We start from the raw sequence: 18,131 nt of genomic DNA on the forward strand, positions 1-18,131 counted from the left end.
TGTGTCTTTTTTGAGGCACTTTTCACATAAAGCTTGTGTTGTAAGCTTTTGCGTAACTTCTCTGTTGATCCTGAGCATCTCTGCCACAGTCGCGTTGCGTGAATCTGCCTCTTTACAGAGATTCTTGCAGTGTCCGGAATGTTACAGGTGCTTCAAAGTATTTTGCTTCTTGGCGATGAAAAATTGGGGAAGTAGAAAAGTTAAAGGAATACTTAACAGATATACTTGTGCCCTATGTCCTGCCCAGTCTGACCTGTAGGAGCTCTCAGCTTCCCATCCCCGAGGGTCAGAAGTCTGTGGTGTATTTACTCTGGTGTTAAAACGCGTGGAGTTAATTTTCAGTGAGAAAGCTTTATTTGATTCATTTCTTTTAATGAAGAGTAGTAATTTATACTCAGCGGCGTATGCTTATTTTCATGAAATAGTTTTTCACAAAGAACTTTGTCACATCCATCTTTTTACCTGGCTGCAGCTGCCTGGGAGAAAACGAATTGCTCTCTTAACTTTTACAGCCTAAAAGATTTCTGATGCCCAGGGCTTATTTTTCTTCTACTGCTGCTATTTCTTTTCCCTTTCTCTTTTTCTTTTAACTCTCTTAATGAGTGCTGCTTCCTGGTCCTGAGTCAGCTCTGAGGCACCGGCAAATTACTCGCATTTGCTTTCAGCCTTGGAGAGGGGTCAGAACTGCTGGAACTGCTTCTCCTCGGGGCTGGGGCTGACTGTGAAAGTTCCCATTCTCCTCTCTTCCTCTGATTGGCTCCCGCGGTCACGTGAGGGCCAGAGGGTTGGAATTCTGACTTGTGGCTTTTGGCACTCCTATTTCTTTTTAAAAATCGCTCGGTCTGTGGAGTTCTGCCGAGCTCGGTGCCTTGCTCTCACTGGAGACAGACGGAAGCAGCCACAAAGCAGACTGAAGTGGCAGAAGAAAATCTGCCAAGATGTTCGGTCAGGGACCCAGGACCCCAGCTTCAGGCTGCTACTATCTAAATTCCATGACACCTGAGGGCCAGGAGATGTACTTGCGATTCGATCAGACTACGAGGCGCTCTCCTTACAGGATGAGCCGGATTCTAGCACGCCATCAGCTAGTGACTAAAATTCAACAAGGTGAGTTACCGGCAGTGGAAGGCTGTTGCTGATCAATTTCTCTTGGCTCTGTCTCATGCGAACCCAGTTTTGTTAAATTGCTGTTTTCACTGTACAGTATATGGATTTCTATGCCACGTTGCACGTAACTTTTAGAAATAACTTCAGGCTACAGTTTTAAGCGAACAGTGACAGCACTTAGCTGCCACGTAACTCAACATAAAGTGCACAAAAAAACTCACGGCAGGACGGTGAATTGTAAATTTCCAAAAAAAAAAATGTACGTGTGTCTACAGGTTTAGTCAGTGTGTATTTTAGGAGCTTTTCTGCAGGTCATTCACACTCTGTCACATTTAAAACGTGGACTCTTGTTATTGAATTAAGAGGGCGGGGGAACTGGCCTCCACCCTGCACAGACTCTTTAGAACATTCTTAGTGACTGGGGAAAGTTAGAATTCTATTCTTAAGGCCCTTCAGGCTGACAACCAGAATCACATTCTCTGCCTCTTTGTATGTTTATGTCAGTAATTGCCTCTGATTTGTTGATATTGTTTATCTGGTGAAGGATAAAACCTGTCCTCCAACCTCAGAACAAACCTTGTGACTTTTGCACAAAAGCACCAGCTTCGCGTGGTGAATATATTGATTGATTACAAGCTGCTAGATGTTCCTTTTTATTCTCAAGGAAAAAAAAAAAAAAAAGCCAGCAGCCCGGACATCACTAAAATTCATCATCATTGTCCAAAAACTAGTTTAAATAGGTCTGTAGAAACTGCACGAGACAGGTGACCATTCCCGAGACGTCTCTAACTGGTGCCCATTTAAAAGACACACCCACGCACCCACATATATACAGTAAGTTCATGCAGTTTATGACCTCCCCCCTCCTGGACTAAAAAAAAAGTAAGTTTTTATATTGGTGATTTTCTAGAGCCATTATACAAACAAATTCTACTTCAATAAATGAGTTTAAGATTATATCGAATTCTAGAGGGGAAGTTGAGATTTGTAATCATGAAAATCTTATTGTAATGTTTCCAAAAGGAACAATACGTATTCTAGTGAGCAGCATCTGATGAGATTGTTTCCTTGGAAATTGGGATTTGTTTGTAAAGGTTCAGGAACTGGTTATGTGTGAAGGATACTGATCCTACATACCGGTCTGATTTCAGGAAGGATATTATGTCATTCCATAAACTGTGTGCAGGTCTTGATTGAATAGAAACAAAAGTAATTATTTCCCTGTAGCTTGATTTAAAAATACATCAGGCTTAGAATAAAAACCAGCTCCATTTTTGTTTTAGAGATTTCTGACAGTGGTGCTTTACCAGATGCCATCATCATTATGGACACAGGGGCTTGATAAATGTTTGTGGATGATTTATGATTTATGCTCTGTATACACTCGGCATGCATACAGAGTGTATTATGTTAGAAACATTGCATAGCAATCGTTTGAAATTGCTTTGCAAAGTTCTTTAAATGTATTTACTATAATTACCTTCACTAAAAATTATTTATGTCTTTTTTGGAACTAAGGACTTGAAGTTATGAACATGTGCATGATCATTGAAAGTGTACTCCGAGTTTGTTTCATTTTGCCTAATAAGAAAACTTAAGCAATCTCACCTTTTTGTATTGGGCAGTGGAATGTTTGAAGCCTATGAATGTCTAAAAATTAAAAGCGAGACTTGTGATCACAGGAAAGCATGAAAGAATTCCAATAGTCCAGTGATTCGGAACTCATTTGTTAATACCGTTCAGTTGTATAGTAAGACATTGAGAAAGCAGAAGCAAAACAGTTTTTACTGGGTTTACTATATGATTGATTGGTTTACTGTAATAGTAGAGAATACTGATTGAGCATTTATAATGTATCAGCACTGCTCTCAGAGTTTTCTATATATCTCAGTTTACCTTATCCGCACAAAAATCTTTATAGGTAAGTACTATTAGTATACCCATTTTAAAGGTGAGAAGACAGAGGCACGTAGAGTTCAAGTAACTTCTCTGAGGCTACATGGTAGGAGCTGGTATTTGAATCCGACTCTAAAGCCCATGCTGCCTAATGCACTAAAATGCTTTTTATTTTTTACGGTGAGGGTTAAAGTACTGAACCTATGGTTGATTTTTGAATTATATAATACGCCAAAGACTTTTTTTTTTTTTCTACTCAGGATACGACAGTGAACCATGTTACACAGTCAGAATTGGGCACTCACTATGATGTTTCCAGTCCGTTTTTTTTTTCCCCCCCAAGCGGAAGCAAAATGCTATGTGTTTTACCTTCTGTGAACAGTTAGTCCCCAAGAGGGCGTGATGTCAAGTTGTTTTACTAATGGCCTATAATCATTCAGTTAAAGCTTATCTAGTGCATATTAAATTAATAACACTGCTATTTTTTTTGTACGTATCGTTCGCATATTGGTATCTTGAAATGACAGCCACATCTGTAAAATCGTTTGCATTGCTCTGCTATAGGTCTTTTAAGGAAGATTTAGCATTCTATTAATATAATTTGGGGCACTGTTACTTATACTCACAGTCTCTCATGGTTGTCGGGAACAATGCAAACAACAGTAAGTTGCTCCCCACTGACCTCATTACAGTGAGGTAAGCATCGAAGGCATGGACATGATTCAACAGCAGATACACTCATGGGGAGGAAAAACACGGAGGAGAAATAAAGGAATCTTTGATGATGCATAGGATCAGAATTTGCAGCCCAAACCCAGGATGAATCTAAACTTGCTCATCTTAGGGTTCGCTCCAAACTCTACGGGCATCATTTCTCTAGCTTTCTTTTCATTTCTGGAGTTTTAAGTCCAGTTAAAGAGAGAAGAGATATTGAAAATAGAGTGTTTGCAAAGTGAACATTTACCATAAGTCGCACTGCCCATAATTCCTATCCTCCAGTCTTGCTGAATCAATGGGGGAATTGTTAGGGAGAGAGGATGGAAATAATAATGGTCCTTATCTCCCTCACTGGCAGGCCCTTGGGGTCAGACAAGAGGGGGGACCTTGAGGAGGTGGAGGAAGAGCGCTTTGGCCATGGGAAGAGAGAATACGAATCTCGTGTCATTATTTGATGGCTACGATTTATTGGCTATATGTGTGCCATGCTTCAAGTCTATAGCCACGTTCAGTGCTATTTGAAAGATTCAAAGCTAAGCAGATCTATAAATACGATTACTTGCTTGGTGAAAGAATTCATCATGCTACTAAACGTTAAAAATATATATATATATATTTTTTAAATGCATAAAACAGCATGATGTGGACCAGACTGCCGTAAAGTGCACTGAATCAGAAATAAAAGGAGACGGCAGGCAGGCTCTCTTGAGATGCTCTCTCGTTCTTTTACTGTGATACGTTTCGGAACTTCACTGGGCCTTTGTTTCTCGATGAGAAAATGGAATGGCTGGACTGCGATCGCTCAGGTTTATTCTGGTTCTGAAGGTCTCTTCGTAGTTGGGTCAGTGACTCCTTGAATGAAGGGTGCAAAGTAGGGGAACGTCGACCTACAGCCATAGAAGCCGAAAAGGAAACAGAGTAGCTCTCTCATGTGGAATAAGTCAGTGGTTTATCATTTTCCTACAACCTGTCAAGGAAATGGTCAAGTGGAAAGGAAATTTCAGTTCTTCCTCCGCCGCTTATACCTGTGTGATCTGTATCAGGCCACAACTTTTCTGAGCGTCCTTTCTTTCTTTCAGAAAATAAAGAGTTTGGATTACATAAATGCAAAGTCCCCATATCTCTAAAATTCTAGGGTTCTGTGACCACGGTTGTTACTTTATGAGAGAGACAGTAGTTCTTATTTACGTTTTGCTTATTATGTCCCTTAACATCTACCTGAACATTCTTTAATACTTATTTAATGCTCTCATCATCAATTTAATAGGGATGTTAAGATGTCCGATCTTGTGGACTATTTAAATGTCAGTGTAACCTATAATTATTAAGAACCTTCTAAAAAAACCTTTGTTTCTCAGGAGTCCAGGACTCCGAAATGGAGTTATCGTGAAGTGTGGCCTATGACAAGGACTAGGGGGCGGAGGAGGTCTGTGTAGGTGTACCCCCACTTTCCACAAAAATACGTCTTAATAGAAATGCAGACTCTAGAAAATTTCACCAGGAAGAGAATTAGTGAACATTAGATTTGCATTTTTATTGACTTTTTATCTGAGACTATTTTTAGAGATAGCACCTGAGTTGCTTAACTAGAGTGGAATAAAGCACCATACTGGTGTTCCCAGGGAATGGGACTGGGCTAGCGTGGCAGCCTCTCTTGTGACTCAGTCAAGTCAAATGGCATCTTGGGAGATTGCCCAACCCAAGTGGCGGCATTGCTCATCCCTCGTGGTCGAATCCCCTACCAGCTGGGTAGCATCCACTGAAATTAAACAGTCGTTTGTTCTTTTGGAACTGACCTTTCTCTGTCTTTAGTTCTTTCTTACCTCACTACTTTCAGAAATAGAGGGTGAATATGCTGGCAGAAAGACAGATGGAACACAGAAAACAGGACGAACATGCATTCATCATGTATTGCTCAAGTTTTTCAAAGGACAGAAATTCGTGTTTCATGAATCAGCCTCCTTCTATCCAGTGCTGAAGAGCCTGTACGTCATGGATACTGTTTAACCAAAAGTTACAGCACAATCTATTAAGTGAATGAGGTCAACAAACTGTGGATAACATTCTTTTAAATGATCACATAGTAAAAATGTGAGCAGTCAAGAAATAAGTACGAAAAGGAAATTAACAAAGAGCAACGTGCTTGTACACATATAAGACTTAAGAGTTTTTCATTAGCTAAATGGCCACTTCCATGGCTCCATGTCACTGCTTTTATCAGCTCCGATGTTATAAACACACATCCCAGATGCAGGCAGTTGCCAAATTTGGATTTTGGAACATTGGTTTAAATGAATAGAGATTGTTTTTTCTCATAACTCCCACCCCTAAAGGCATAGCTTTAATTCTTAGTAAATTGTAGATACTGGTCAACTCTCATAAGGCAAGTTGCCTCATTTTCTTAGCAACTTAATCACGGGCAGATTTAAAAGCACAAGTTAGAAAAAATAAACAATCACCCCTAGTGGTCTGAATAATATCGATTGGTGACTCAAACAAATTTAGAAAGAGAGAAAATGACAGTGGGTTTTGGTAAACCTCTTATATAAAGGGAAATAAATCGGTGGGGTTTAGGGGGGACAGGTTGTTAATGGGGACTCGTCCTGCCTGCATTTCATTAGCTGTGAGAACACGGTAGTGAGCCTGGGGAAGACGGTCCAAGCAGAAGGTAGGAGAATGTGACCCCGCATTGCACATGACACCGGATATTCGAATGAAATAAGGAGCATGTAAAAATTATCTTCTGCCTCCTTGGGGGCAATCTGAATGTGATTTCGGTGCGGGTTAAGACATATGTTAATTTTCATTCTGCCTTATTACCTATGGGATTTATAGAAGTAATTTATAGAAGAATATATATACAACTCAGTTAAAAAAAAAAAAAGAGAGACAGCTTTCATGAAAAGAAAAATGTACATCAATTAATAATATAAACCTAGGAACAGATATTATGTACAAATATAAAACGCAAGGCCCTGAATAATAATTGAAAGTGCGCTGCGTATTTAGCTGGAGCTTTTCTAATCTAAGCCTAGAGGAAAACATGATCGGGGACGGTTAGCCGTATCCACATGTTAAAAACATATAACACAGGTTTCCGTGGGTGTTGGTATTCGGGGGAATTTTCTCCCGAGAACTTGATGCAGGAGAGCAAGTTCTCATCTGAATCTCGTAAAGAGACTTCAAGCTGTAGTGGATGGTGCTTTAGACATCCCCGGGGTGGGGGTGGGGATTCAATAGCAAGCCTCTTAGTGAAAGTGGGGGTGTAACAACAGATTATAACTCAGGAAAATATTTGGGGAAGAAGTGCGTTGGTCAAAACAAGGAGGTTCGGTAGGCAATCCCCTAATTCTCCAGCTAGAAGTAGCATGGAGACGATCTAGAGACAATTTTTCCAAGTCTCCTTTACAGAACACGAGTCCCGGTAGCTATTCAGCGGGAGATGTTTCTGTGCTTAAGTAATTTTGGGAAACGCTGTATCCTCTTACCCTTCTTGGAATTTCACACTTATGAAAGCCTCTGAGAAATCCCGCAGAAAAGAGTTTAATTTTGTTGAAACTGGTATATTTCATCATGAAACCATTTTTCACCTGTTACCGGGAAGTGACATCTTTTAAAACCAGTGTTCCCCAGGGAACACATTTTGGAAAGCCTGAGTGATTCATCCAGACACGCTTGGATCCTATTTCTTGTGTGGACTGGGTATAGTAGATAGTCTGAAGTATTTTGGAGAGTAACGTTGCAAGTATTCTGTTTTCAAATAAGGACATCTCTATATACTTTAAAAATCAACTGGGGAAAGGCAGAATGGACATCTCTTTATGAAAATTAACAGCCAAAGGAAGATTCTAACCTGATTAGGTGGTTGCTGCACATTCACCAGGCAGAAAACTGAACGGTCGGGAGTAGGGGCAGAGTTAATAATTATAACGAGAGTACACCCGGTCTTCAGAGAACTCTACAGGATAGGCACTGCTGGCCAGAAGAAAGAAATTATTACTCTTTAGCTCTGGATCTCTCTAATGTGTGATAAAACTGAATTCCTAGGTGAGTTCTGAAGGGGTCTGACATTATGACAGCTACTTCAGGATAGTCCCTTTCTGCTGGAATGTGGAGTCACTGCCCCAGGGGAAAGAAATAGGAATGTCTCCAGGAATTTCAGATTCCCTCTGGCTCTAGGTGATGTGAGCCATATGCTCCTGAACTCAGGCGTTGATGGATGGCTCAGAGTCCATTTCTGACTTCACGTTCCAAGCATCTCCTTGGTACATAAAGTCTCTCTCAGTACCACAGAATAAAGCGACTTGGTCATTTTAATTAGTAAAATCTAATTACTAATTTCTTGAATGAGAAGCTAATTTGTTTCGTTTAGTTATGTAAGCAACTGATCACGTTTCCCAGGAAGATTACAGATACAAAATTAAGGTATTTTTATCTCCTGATGGCATCAGCATTTGCATTATGATTGATGTTTTTTGAGAAAAATCCACGAAATGTCAAAAAGCTCCAACAGAATGCATGGGGAATTAGCTGTACTGTCTAGTGCAAATCCTTGTGTTGCAAAGTCACACAAGACCATAGCCGTCACTATAGATAGTGCAGTCTAGGGCGGGACAAATATACAGATTACCATGAAAATTTATACACTATTGTTTGAAAAGATTTTATTTCTCTCTCTCTCTCTCTCTCTCTCTCTGAAGCTTAGAATCTAAAGGAATTTAAATGGCGTGTTTGGATAATAACTTAAAATACAGAACATGCTAACGCTGTTAGAAAAAGGAAATCGATAGAAATAAATCCAAAATGTCTGGTTAGACTGTCAGATTATTTCACTCACAAGGCATAGGAACCCTGGTAATTTGAAAGTTCTGACAGAGGCAGAGCTGACTCAAATACCAATGATTTTCATCGCCCGGCCTCCAACACTGATAAAACGCGAGGGTGAAACAGTATAGAGAGAGTGGAGATTATAAAGGAACTTGGCATTCACCGAGTAACTAATTTACATGTCAGCATTTTGAGCTGAGGAAGGCATTCTCTTCCTGAATCCCCAGTCCTCTCTTCTCGGAAGAAAAATCATACATATGGATGACAAGAACATCGGATTAATATTCCATTTCTATAAATGAACAGTAGCATTTAACATACGTTTGTCTTCACCGAATGATAGACAGAAAAAAAAGTATGATAGTCATAAAATCATATTTTCCTCTGAGTGTTTTACTACCCCCTAATTTTTCTAATATTTAAAATTACTATGAGAAATAAGAAAGATTTAGAATTCCAATGATAATGGCATTGCAACCATTCCCCGCCTCCCCAACACCACCCCAAATAAGATGAGTTCCTGATACAGAAATTTAAATCTCTCCAGATGCTTTGAAGAACACGAGACATTTCCCACTAAACGCATTTCTCAAGGTAGGGAATGAAATCCATTGCAAAGCCCTTACTGTTTGGGCCTGTGTCAAACCGCGTGTTATGTATTACAGGTTCTTAAAAATCAAAGCACCTTCGCTCACATCGATCTCTTTGGATAGAAGGGTCAGCTAACACCCCTTTCCTCAGCATTCCAGTTCTCACCGTTACTCTTCCATTCTACTTGCTGTGCTCGTAGGAGGAAGGTCTAAGGCAGATAGAGCTGCTTAAATATTTTTATTACTGGCTTCCTAGAAGAGGGAGCGGGGAAATACTTGGCAAGCAAGAAGGGAAATCAGTCTTGCAGGATAGCTTGAAGAGGACTGCGAAAGAATTTCAGTGGCTGAGTTCATCATCCGCTGTCGGGCCCAACACAGAGTGTTATGCGATTCCACGTGGGAGTGTTTGTATGTCGTCACTGGCCGCGGTGGGCAATCCACTGGGGTTGCTTGGAACAGCTTATAAAATGGTAGGGGGTTTGCTTCTTACCTGCTTGTGTGACGGTCTCTCAGCAGTTGTTTTTGTTGGCAGGATGTTGAAACCCGTGTTCTTAGGGGCAAATAATTGAAATGTGTTGATCGAATTTCAAGAAACACTTTCTTCTCTTTTATAAATAGCCTCATGGGATCCAGACTATCCCCAGGACACTGTTTGTTCGTCCACTCCCCAAACTTTCTGCATCTATAGTTTGGAAAAATTGGAGGCCTTTGGAGTTATGCAGCTTGAACTTGAAATCTAGCTCTACATCTTCCTAGCAGAGTGACCTTGGCCAAGTTACTTAACATTTCTAAGCTTCATTTCCCCCGTGGGCAAAATAGAACTAATGATAGCCACTATCTCAAAGTTATTGCAAAGATTCAATGAGAGGATATAATTAAACACAGAGCACAGTGTACATAGCATGTACAAAATACCCAATATGAGAAAATATATATATTAAACAAACATCTGTGTGTGGCACATGTACAGTGGTCTGTCTTATCCGTGGTTTCACTTTTCATGGTTTTAGTTATCTGTAGTCAACTGCAGCGTCTGCATTCAAGTCACCCTTATTTGACTTAATAATGGCCCCAGCGGACAGGAGTAGTGACTCTGGCAGTTCAGATACACCGAAGAGAAGCTGTAAAGTACTTCCTTTAAGTAAAAAGGTGAGTACCTCCCGGTAAGACATTTTGAGAGGGAACGACCAGTCACATAACTCTCATTACAGAATTTTGCCGTAACCATTCCATATTATTATTAGTTATCGTTGTTAATCTCTCCCTGTGCCTAACTTATCAATCAAGCTTTATCCTAGCGTGTATACATAGGAAAACACAGCGAAGTGGGCCTCTGTATCTGCGGGTTCTACGTCCGTGGATTCCGCCAACCGCGGTGGCCGCGTCTGTACTACACATGTCCCAACTTTTTTTCTTGCCATTATTCCCTAAGCAGCACAGTATAACAGCTGTTTTCATACCGTTTACCTTGTTTCAGGTGTTATAAGTAGTTTAGAGATGATTTAAAGTTTACAGAAGGCCGTGCATAGGTTAGATGCAAATGCCGTGTCGTTTTATGTAAGGGACTTGACGCTCCTCAGATCTTGGACAACTGTACATATAGGGTTTGGTACTATCCCAAGTTTCAGGTATTCACTGGCGGTCTTGGAAGGTATCCCCCAGTTATAAGGGGAGACCTCTGTACTGTGTCTTCAAATGAGTAAATTATGCACTCTATACCAGGTTTACTAAGGCAGGTGGATATTCTGCCACATTTTTGTGTCCTCGAAAAATAAACATCACAAAATTGGAAACCAAAGAGTTTATTTTTGTTAATCTTAAGCTGTAACAAAAACCATCGCTGCTCCCAACTGTGGTTTTCTACGTTCAGCAGTTACTCTTTTTAGTTGCCTTGAAGTGACCTGAAATGGTAGGTTTAGGCCAGGTTTCAACTCATGTGGATAAACAGCCAAGCCTGTGGACCCTACCGTCCAGCAGGAAAAGAGGCAAGAAATGGACTCGGCTCTTGGAGTCACGTGATGGGAAGCCCCAAGCTGGAGAAGGCAGCACTGGAGGGAGGCATGGGGGCTGTGCTCTCAGCAGCCACAGTGAAAGGCGGGGAGCCTATCTGTGTGGGGGCTGGGGTGGGGGTGGGAGCAAGGCCTGAGACAAGCCTCATTAACCAGTAATAGACGGTTCTATCTATATATGCTTATCTCGATAATATCTGAATGCCTATCCCAAGTTGTTGAGATTTTGTAAACCAAGTTAACTTTGAGACTTTTGTTAATTTTGTAGAAACTTTCCAGGATTCCAATGGTCTTTGCATAGAAGAGTTAAAAGGAAAGAAATGCTGTGAACTGTAGATAAACTTTCTAATAATGCCCAGTTGGCAGTTTGAAAACTTTCTCAAACTAATTCAAATTACTTAAGGAGCTTTCGTTGCCCATTTCCTCTGAGGACTTTATTCATTTTAATCGTCGAATATTCTTCTCGATTGTTGAATTCCTCAGCTCAGAAAGTGCATATGAATATGATCATTAGCATTTGCTGAAATTTGTTCTTGGCTTTGAATGGATTAAATAAACATGGATTCTTTTGCTTCATTTGTATATGAAATAAATGTAATCGTAGGTCAACCGCATTTAGGAGAGTCCCTCGCAAAGAAAAGAAACATCAACTAGTACAGTCTTTATACTTCGTAACTTAAATGCGAATCTCGAACTTTGTGAAAGCCTTGTTTCATAGGATGAAATATTTGATGTCTGCATATGGAGACCCAGAAAAGCTATTTTCATAGTGATTCCTGCAATGGTACAGTGCGTGACAGTCTGTGGAGCATTCCACATGCAGTATCTTGACTATACGTGGAAGGTCAAGGACACCTTAGGAAGCTTTGTCCTCTAAAATCTGTCCTTCAGAGACCTGACAAAAGCATATGCAAGTTTTCCCACTTCGAAATGTTTCTAATCTCATTTCCCGAGTCAGTCCTTCGTACGCATTTCCCTGGGTTTTGTCGTATGGAAAAACACACTTACCTGAGTGGCCCCTATAGATAAATATGGACTCACTTGAGGAAACAGAATAAGGAAACTTGGCAGTGGCCAATGCAGCTGTAAAACATTAACTCACCGGTAGAATAGAGATGGTTTCAGAGTCCAACTTTTTCCTTCCCCCATCCCATTCAGAGTCAGATGACTGCCTCGCTTCCGGCTTTACAGTTCAGTTTCTGACAAGGCCATTATATTTGTTTGTTGCACGTGAAGTTTCTCCTGTCGCTCTGCCTCTTCCCATCGTTGGTTACTCTAGCAGGGCTGGCCCGGGACACGACAGCTTCTATTCTGTGAAGTGTATTGCTTTGTCCCATGATGCAGGAATGACGTGGAGTTGAGACAAGTTCTTTGCGGCTCATTAACTGTCACTCATGCTTGATTGAGCCTGTGCAGCTGTGCCCAGAGGTGAGGGAGAGGCCTGCCTCCTGGGCTCGGGGAGAACACGTCCACTGGACCGCCCCAGTGAAAAGAAAAGCGAAAGTTGGGGTTCTTCCTGGAGAGGCAGGTTGTCAACGTGGTTTATTAACATTTCTGTGCATTTAAGCAAACTATTTGGGGCCGGGGAGTGGTGATTTAACTTTTTATAAATGTTAGCTTTTGAAACGTTTACACAGTTTAAAAACAGTAATAGTATACTTATCGTTTCTCTCATTTTGGGCTCCCTATTGTGTACCAGGGACTATTTTTGGCACTACATATATTGCTATTTTATTTAAATTTCATGGAGCTCTGAGAGTTCAGTTTACTCATCTGGAAAATAAATGTAGGGAGGCCTAGTGCTCAACATCTTATGATGTTCGTTTTGCAGATGAGAAAACAAAGGCTCAGGGAGTTAAAAAAAAACAACAAAAAAAAACGTTTCCTAAGTCTCCCAGGAAGTAGGTGGCAGGGCTGCGCTTTGACCTCTGGTCTGTGTCATTCTGGGCCCGCGTCGTTTGCACCGCTCCGCAACTCCGTTGCCCTGATAATCATAGGCAGGGGTGCCTACCCGGAACCGAGGTGGGCTGTCCTGTCGCGTTTCATCATTTTAGACTCGGTTGGTCCTCCCTCTCCCACCAGCCTCTCAAGTTGCTGGAGGACTTCATTGCGCCTCCAAATCCAGCTGCAGTTCTGCGTGACCATCCTACATAGTAACGCCCCTCCCACTCCCTCATGAGGACTGGCCGCTCTTTATCAAGGACCCTTTGTCCAAAGTCAATGTCAAGGCATCAGCATTCCTGCGACGAGGCATCCAGTGGGGTCAGGTAGGAACAAACGTAAGGGAGGGAAAGAAGAGGTTCCTTATCCCTGCATCCTCCCCCTCCTTCCTATGCTGCCCTTCTTTCTAGAAAGTACTGGGGGCGGATGCTCGTCCTCCCTCAGGCTTTCCCAGGCCTCTGAGGGCCCATGGACCTCAGTGGCTCACGGCATCTTCAATGTGCACCTTGGAGGGGGGACAAAAAGCCAGGTGGCAATTAGGTCACACCTGTGGTGCTCTCTGGACTCTGGATCTCGAGCTCGACAATTCTATAGTGGAAGGAAAGCGTTTCTGGAGGGATGTCCTGGATGGAGGGTTTTGGGTTTTTTTTTTTTTTTACCTCCCCCCAGCCCGATTTTGTAATTTTGACCTCAGTCATGGCTGAGTCCCGCAGACCAGAATAGTCACAGTTGTACTCTGCACTTGTAAGCTAGAGAACAGTAGCCAGTCAGAAGAAAATATCAATGTTCTGCCAACTTCTGCTGTTTGTGAAATTTTGCCAGAAGCAAAACAGGATCAAAAATAATAAACAGACCTCCTCCCTTGCTGCATGACTACTATTTACATAAAGAGATTGACGAACCGACTGTGCTCGTGCGAGTGCTCAGGGAAAGGAATGTTTAAGGAGAAGAGGTTAATTTTGGGGGGCTCAGTTGCATACGATTTCAAGTTTTCAGAAATAATTGGGTTTCCCAGGAGACAGCCCGTAGCGTAGATGGTGACACTTCACCGGGACGAGCAGCCCAAACTGTGAATAAAACACCTGACACGTGAGTCAAAACTTCTGCAGGGAAAACGAATCTTGAAAACAAAGGAACAATGTGAGGCATAAGCAGAATAGTGATATTTTTAGTAGAAAGAGACATCTGGCCGGTCGGGCAAGCGCAGGGAGCTGAAATGCGGGAGGCTTGGCTTCCGGGTCGCCTTTGTCCTAACTTAGTAACCACGGATGTTTTCACCTAACCCCTTGGCGCCTCCATTGCTTCATCTGTCCGATGTGGAGACTATCAGCTCCTGCCACTCAGTGACATCGTCAAGGAAAAACCGATGGGTGTGAAGTCAACCAAAATGGAAGGCATGGCGCTCAAATTTGGCATGGCTGAGAGATGTTAGGGCAGCTGGTTAAAGTCAACAGGCAGCCTCAATGCAGGAGCCTAAGCCGTCAATACCCAGCTCTCAGTCCTCGGCCAGACGCAAAACATCACCGTCTGTGCTTGTCTTCCTTGGATAAGAATTGATATCACTCCTCAAGGACTTGGGAGTAATGTAGTACTCTTTCTTTTCCATTGGTTCCTGAGTGAACAAAGTCTACTAATTTTTATCTTCATTTTATATTTTCCTTGTGTGCATTTACTGTGCTACGAGCGAATCTATATAATAAATTAGTGTCATTTCAAACTCCTGGTTTCTCTCTTATTTTTCTTGCATTCTGAGGTGTCAAGGATTTTACTTTGTATTTTTTACTCAGCTCATAAATATTATTTTACCCTTAAAGAATAATTTCCCATGATCACGAGCAGAAGAAAACCTTTAAAAGTGAAAGGTGCTGTGTTACAGGCTCAGGGACTTTGACAAGTTGAAGCGTCGGAGGTCCTGGCTTTTGGGGTTATGAATCTCTGATGTAAGCCGGGCTTCCGGCCCGAGGCTCACAGGCGTGCGATTTACCGCTTCCGACAGGATGGCCCGGCATGGCTGTCTAGTGGAGGCCAGCGAGAACTTAACTGTGGTTACAGCGGATTGTCTGAGTGAGAGGGGACCGAAGGGATCCGATGTCATGCTGCACAGGTTGTCTGATGAAGGAAAGACGTGCCCAGTGCCTAGGGCTGCCTTGCCTGGCACAGTCTAGTCTGGAAAGCCGTAGGAAGATGTGGTAAAAGGAACGTAGCCCTTTAAAATGCTTGAATTTTGTTTGCTAGTTTGGATATCTGTTTGTTAGCTTGTTTGTTAGCTTGTTTGTTTGAATGTTTGGGTGTGCCGATGGTGGTGGGTTCCAGGAGAAAGAACGATTATTAAGCCGAGACTTGTGGAAAATCTTTAAAAATTGTTAAGTACTCTACATATTTGGTTGTTATTTGGAAAGGCTGGGTGTCTTGAATGAAGTGGCATTTGAGAGGGGAATGTGAAGGAGAGGAAAGAGGCTTGTTTATCTAGCACATGGAATGGCTCTCCCAAACCTCTAACTCCAACAAATAGAAAAACTCCGAGACTTTATTCACGTCTTTCTTGCAGGGGGGTGGGGCTAACTTCTTTCTGCCCCCACACGTATACATGAGGCTCTGAGTTTCCCTTCAGCCTTTTGCTCAGCAAAATACATTTCTTTATTATAATCGGCTCTACTCAATGATCAGCCATTTAAATAAATTACCGTGTTTTGTGATCGACATTAATAGTTTGACATGGGAGTTACGAAGCCTTCAAATCCTTGACTTCTCGGAGAAAGAATCTTTCAGACATTTTTTCTTTGGCCGTGGTAGGCTGTGCTTTTTCTGAAACTTGTAGCTTGTGGATGCAACGTGCATTGCTTAAACGCATGGGCTTTGGTGTTATTTGGACCTAAGCTCAAATGCTGGTTCCAGCACTGATTAGTGGTGTGATCTTGAGCAAGTTTCATGACCTCTGTTAGCCTGTCGTCGCAAATAAAGTGAAAATAAAAATATTAACATCTACCACCTAGAATTGTGGGGAATGAGGTGGTGTCGCACATGCAAAGTGCCTAGCACAGAGCCAAGTCCTTACACAGGACCCGGAGTACATTAATCTAAGAGAAAGGACTGTAAAGATAGCAACATGGCCCATTAGGCTGTGGATTAACTACTTGTGGGGAAGAAAAGGAGGACCCAAGTTGGGTTAATTACATAAAGCGGAAGCTAAGGAAGGGCCACCATGACAGTGGATCCAAAATTAGAATGTCTGAGGTGTCCTCGGAGGAGAAAAAGTATGACAAGAGCAGCTTCGAAACTATGCGATATTCAACCAAGATTTTCCCAATCGAATGGAATTTACCCCTGAAAGCCGATAGTTGCCACGCTCTGGGTATAATAGGAAATATTTTTAGTCCTTAGACCGATGAGACCATCACCACTAAGTTCTGAGTATGAACTTCGACTCTGGCATAAAGTTGATGGAAACACATCTAAGTCCTAATCTTTCAAGTCTAACTTCCCCAAATGAAGCATCTTTACAACATTTGCCTCAGCAGGGCAGTCAGTTGGGAATGAATAATACATTCTCCTAACGACTCTCGACTCTCGTAAGATGTGTTAAGATAGGCTGAGAGGACGTCTATCACCCCATTTTCACCTCACTCTCAAGTTTGTAGCCTGCTCTAGAGCCTGGAAGAAAAGAGACAGCAGAATTAGTGGGACAAGATATCTTCAAAGCCTAGATTCCCCCTTGGCTTCTTTTCAAAGACGGCCTTCTAAGTCTTCTGCTTTCATCAGATTTGTTCAGCTCAGAACATTGAGTCTTGACTATCTCGTGACGCACTCACCGGCTTACAGAGAGGGAAGTACGGTCATTGATTTCCATTTTTGCAGAGAGGAGCATAGTCCTTCCCTCACAAAAATCACTGCTTGAGAACCTACTGTGTGCCAGGGGCTGTTAGGTCCTTGGGCTATAATGTTAAAACACAGTCCACCCCACAGTTTAATAGGTGGACCTGAGGAGGCGCCACAGAGTGTTGTAGGTGTGGGGATGGGCATCGTTCTGGGACAGTGGAGGCATCATGGAAGGAGTCTAGTTCCAGATGTTGTTGTCATTTTGTGTTCCATTGCTTTCACTTCGATGCCTTTGACAGGAAGTAGCCATGCCTGCCAGCACGGGCTGGTGATTCTTACTAGCTTTCTGGGGAATCCCGAGGTTAAGACATCACCAGCAGTTTGCCTTGTGTCTTCCTTAGCATCTGAATAACTAGGCTCTGATTGTCCAAGAACATGGAACTCTCTCTCTCTCTAATAAAAAATGCACTGCTGCTCTCCCGTCCTGGAAAAGTCAGGGCCTGTCACCTACAGAGAGCTCACCTGTGTGCTAACACCACTACACTAGTGTTTGTGGTTTGCTGGCGAATTTCTCATGACATCAACTTTAGTAACACAGCAGTAACTAACACAAAGATTCAAGAGAGGCCACATTTTAGAAATGAATATCACTTTTTCTGCATCAACTATACGAATGGAAAACCTAACCTAGTCAGTATTTCAACAAACATTCGTTTAAAGTCGATTGTGTGCCAGATCTTTGCTGGTGTTGTGTAGAAAGCAGAATGTGAAATATGATCACTGCCCTCAAGGAGATTAAAGTTAAGCGAGCCGGGACTTGTAAACTGTCATTAATATCAGCCATTCGAGGAAATACATGGTCTGATGACGAACAGGCTACCAAAACAGGCATTCAAAAGATGAGTGAATTTTCAGGGGAAAAGACCATCTGAGCTATGGACCTGAGCTATGGCAAGTGGCTGTGTTTCCACTGCATAAAAATCAGAAGGAGTTATTTTAAGCAGGGCAGCAGAATGGATTGTGGAGTAGGATTTGAATAATGAAGGATGTAGTTCAAGTCTGGTGAGATGCAGGTGTTGCAGGAAGTGTAGATGATAAGGTTGAAGAAGTTGATGCCAGGCTGCAGTGCACTTGAAATTTATTTGATAGGTGATGGGGAGCTCCTGAGGGCCTAGGAGTGGAGAAGCGGAAGGATGAAAGCAGCAGTTTAGAAAGAGGAATAGATGAA

The 18,131-nt window shown here is 42.1% G+C and overlaps 1 protein-coding gene and 1 long non-coding RNA gene across 2 annotated transcripts in view; one reads left to right on the plus strand and one right to left on the minus strand.

Annotated features, from left to right (window-relative positions):
- Positions 1–786: 786 nt before the first annotated feature.
- The window catches only part of STARD13 (StAR related lipid transfer domain containing 13), a 160,209-nt gene continuing 142,864 nt past the window's right edge, over positions 787–18,131 (plus strand). The window contains exon 1 of the mRNA XM_015592396.2: positions 787–1,107. Within this exon, the coding sequence (XP_015447882.1) occupies positions 939–1,107 (169 nt within the window). The 5' untranslated portion in view covers positions 787–938. The remainder of the gene's footprint in view (positions 1,108–18,131) is intronic.
- LOC112482886 lies at positions 9,357–18,116 on the minus strand. Its single transcript, XR_003047435.1, has 2 exons — positions 12,249–18,116; positions 9,357–9,819 (listed from the first exon to the last, which is right to left on the minus strand). It is a non-coding gene; the product is annotated as an uncharacterized LOC112482886 (long non-coding RNA).

The sequence above is a fragment of the Pteropus alecto genome, unplaced genomic scaffold (assembly GCF_000325575.1).
Source record: "Pteropus alecto unplaced genomic scaffold, ASM32557v1 scaffold16, whole genome shotgun sequence".
NCBI lineage: Eukaryota > Metazoa > Chordata > Mammalia > Chiroptera > Pteropodidae > Pteropus > Pteropus alecto.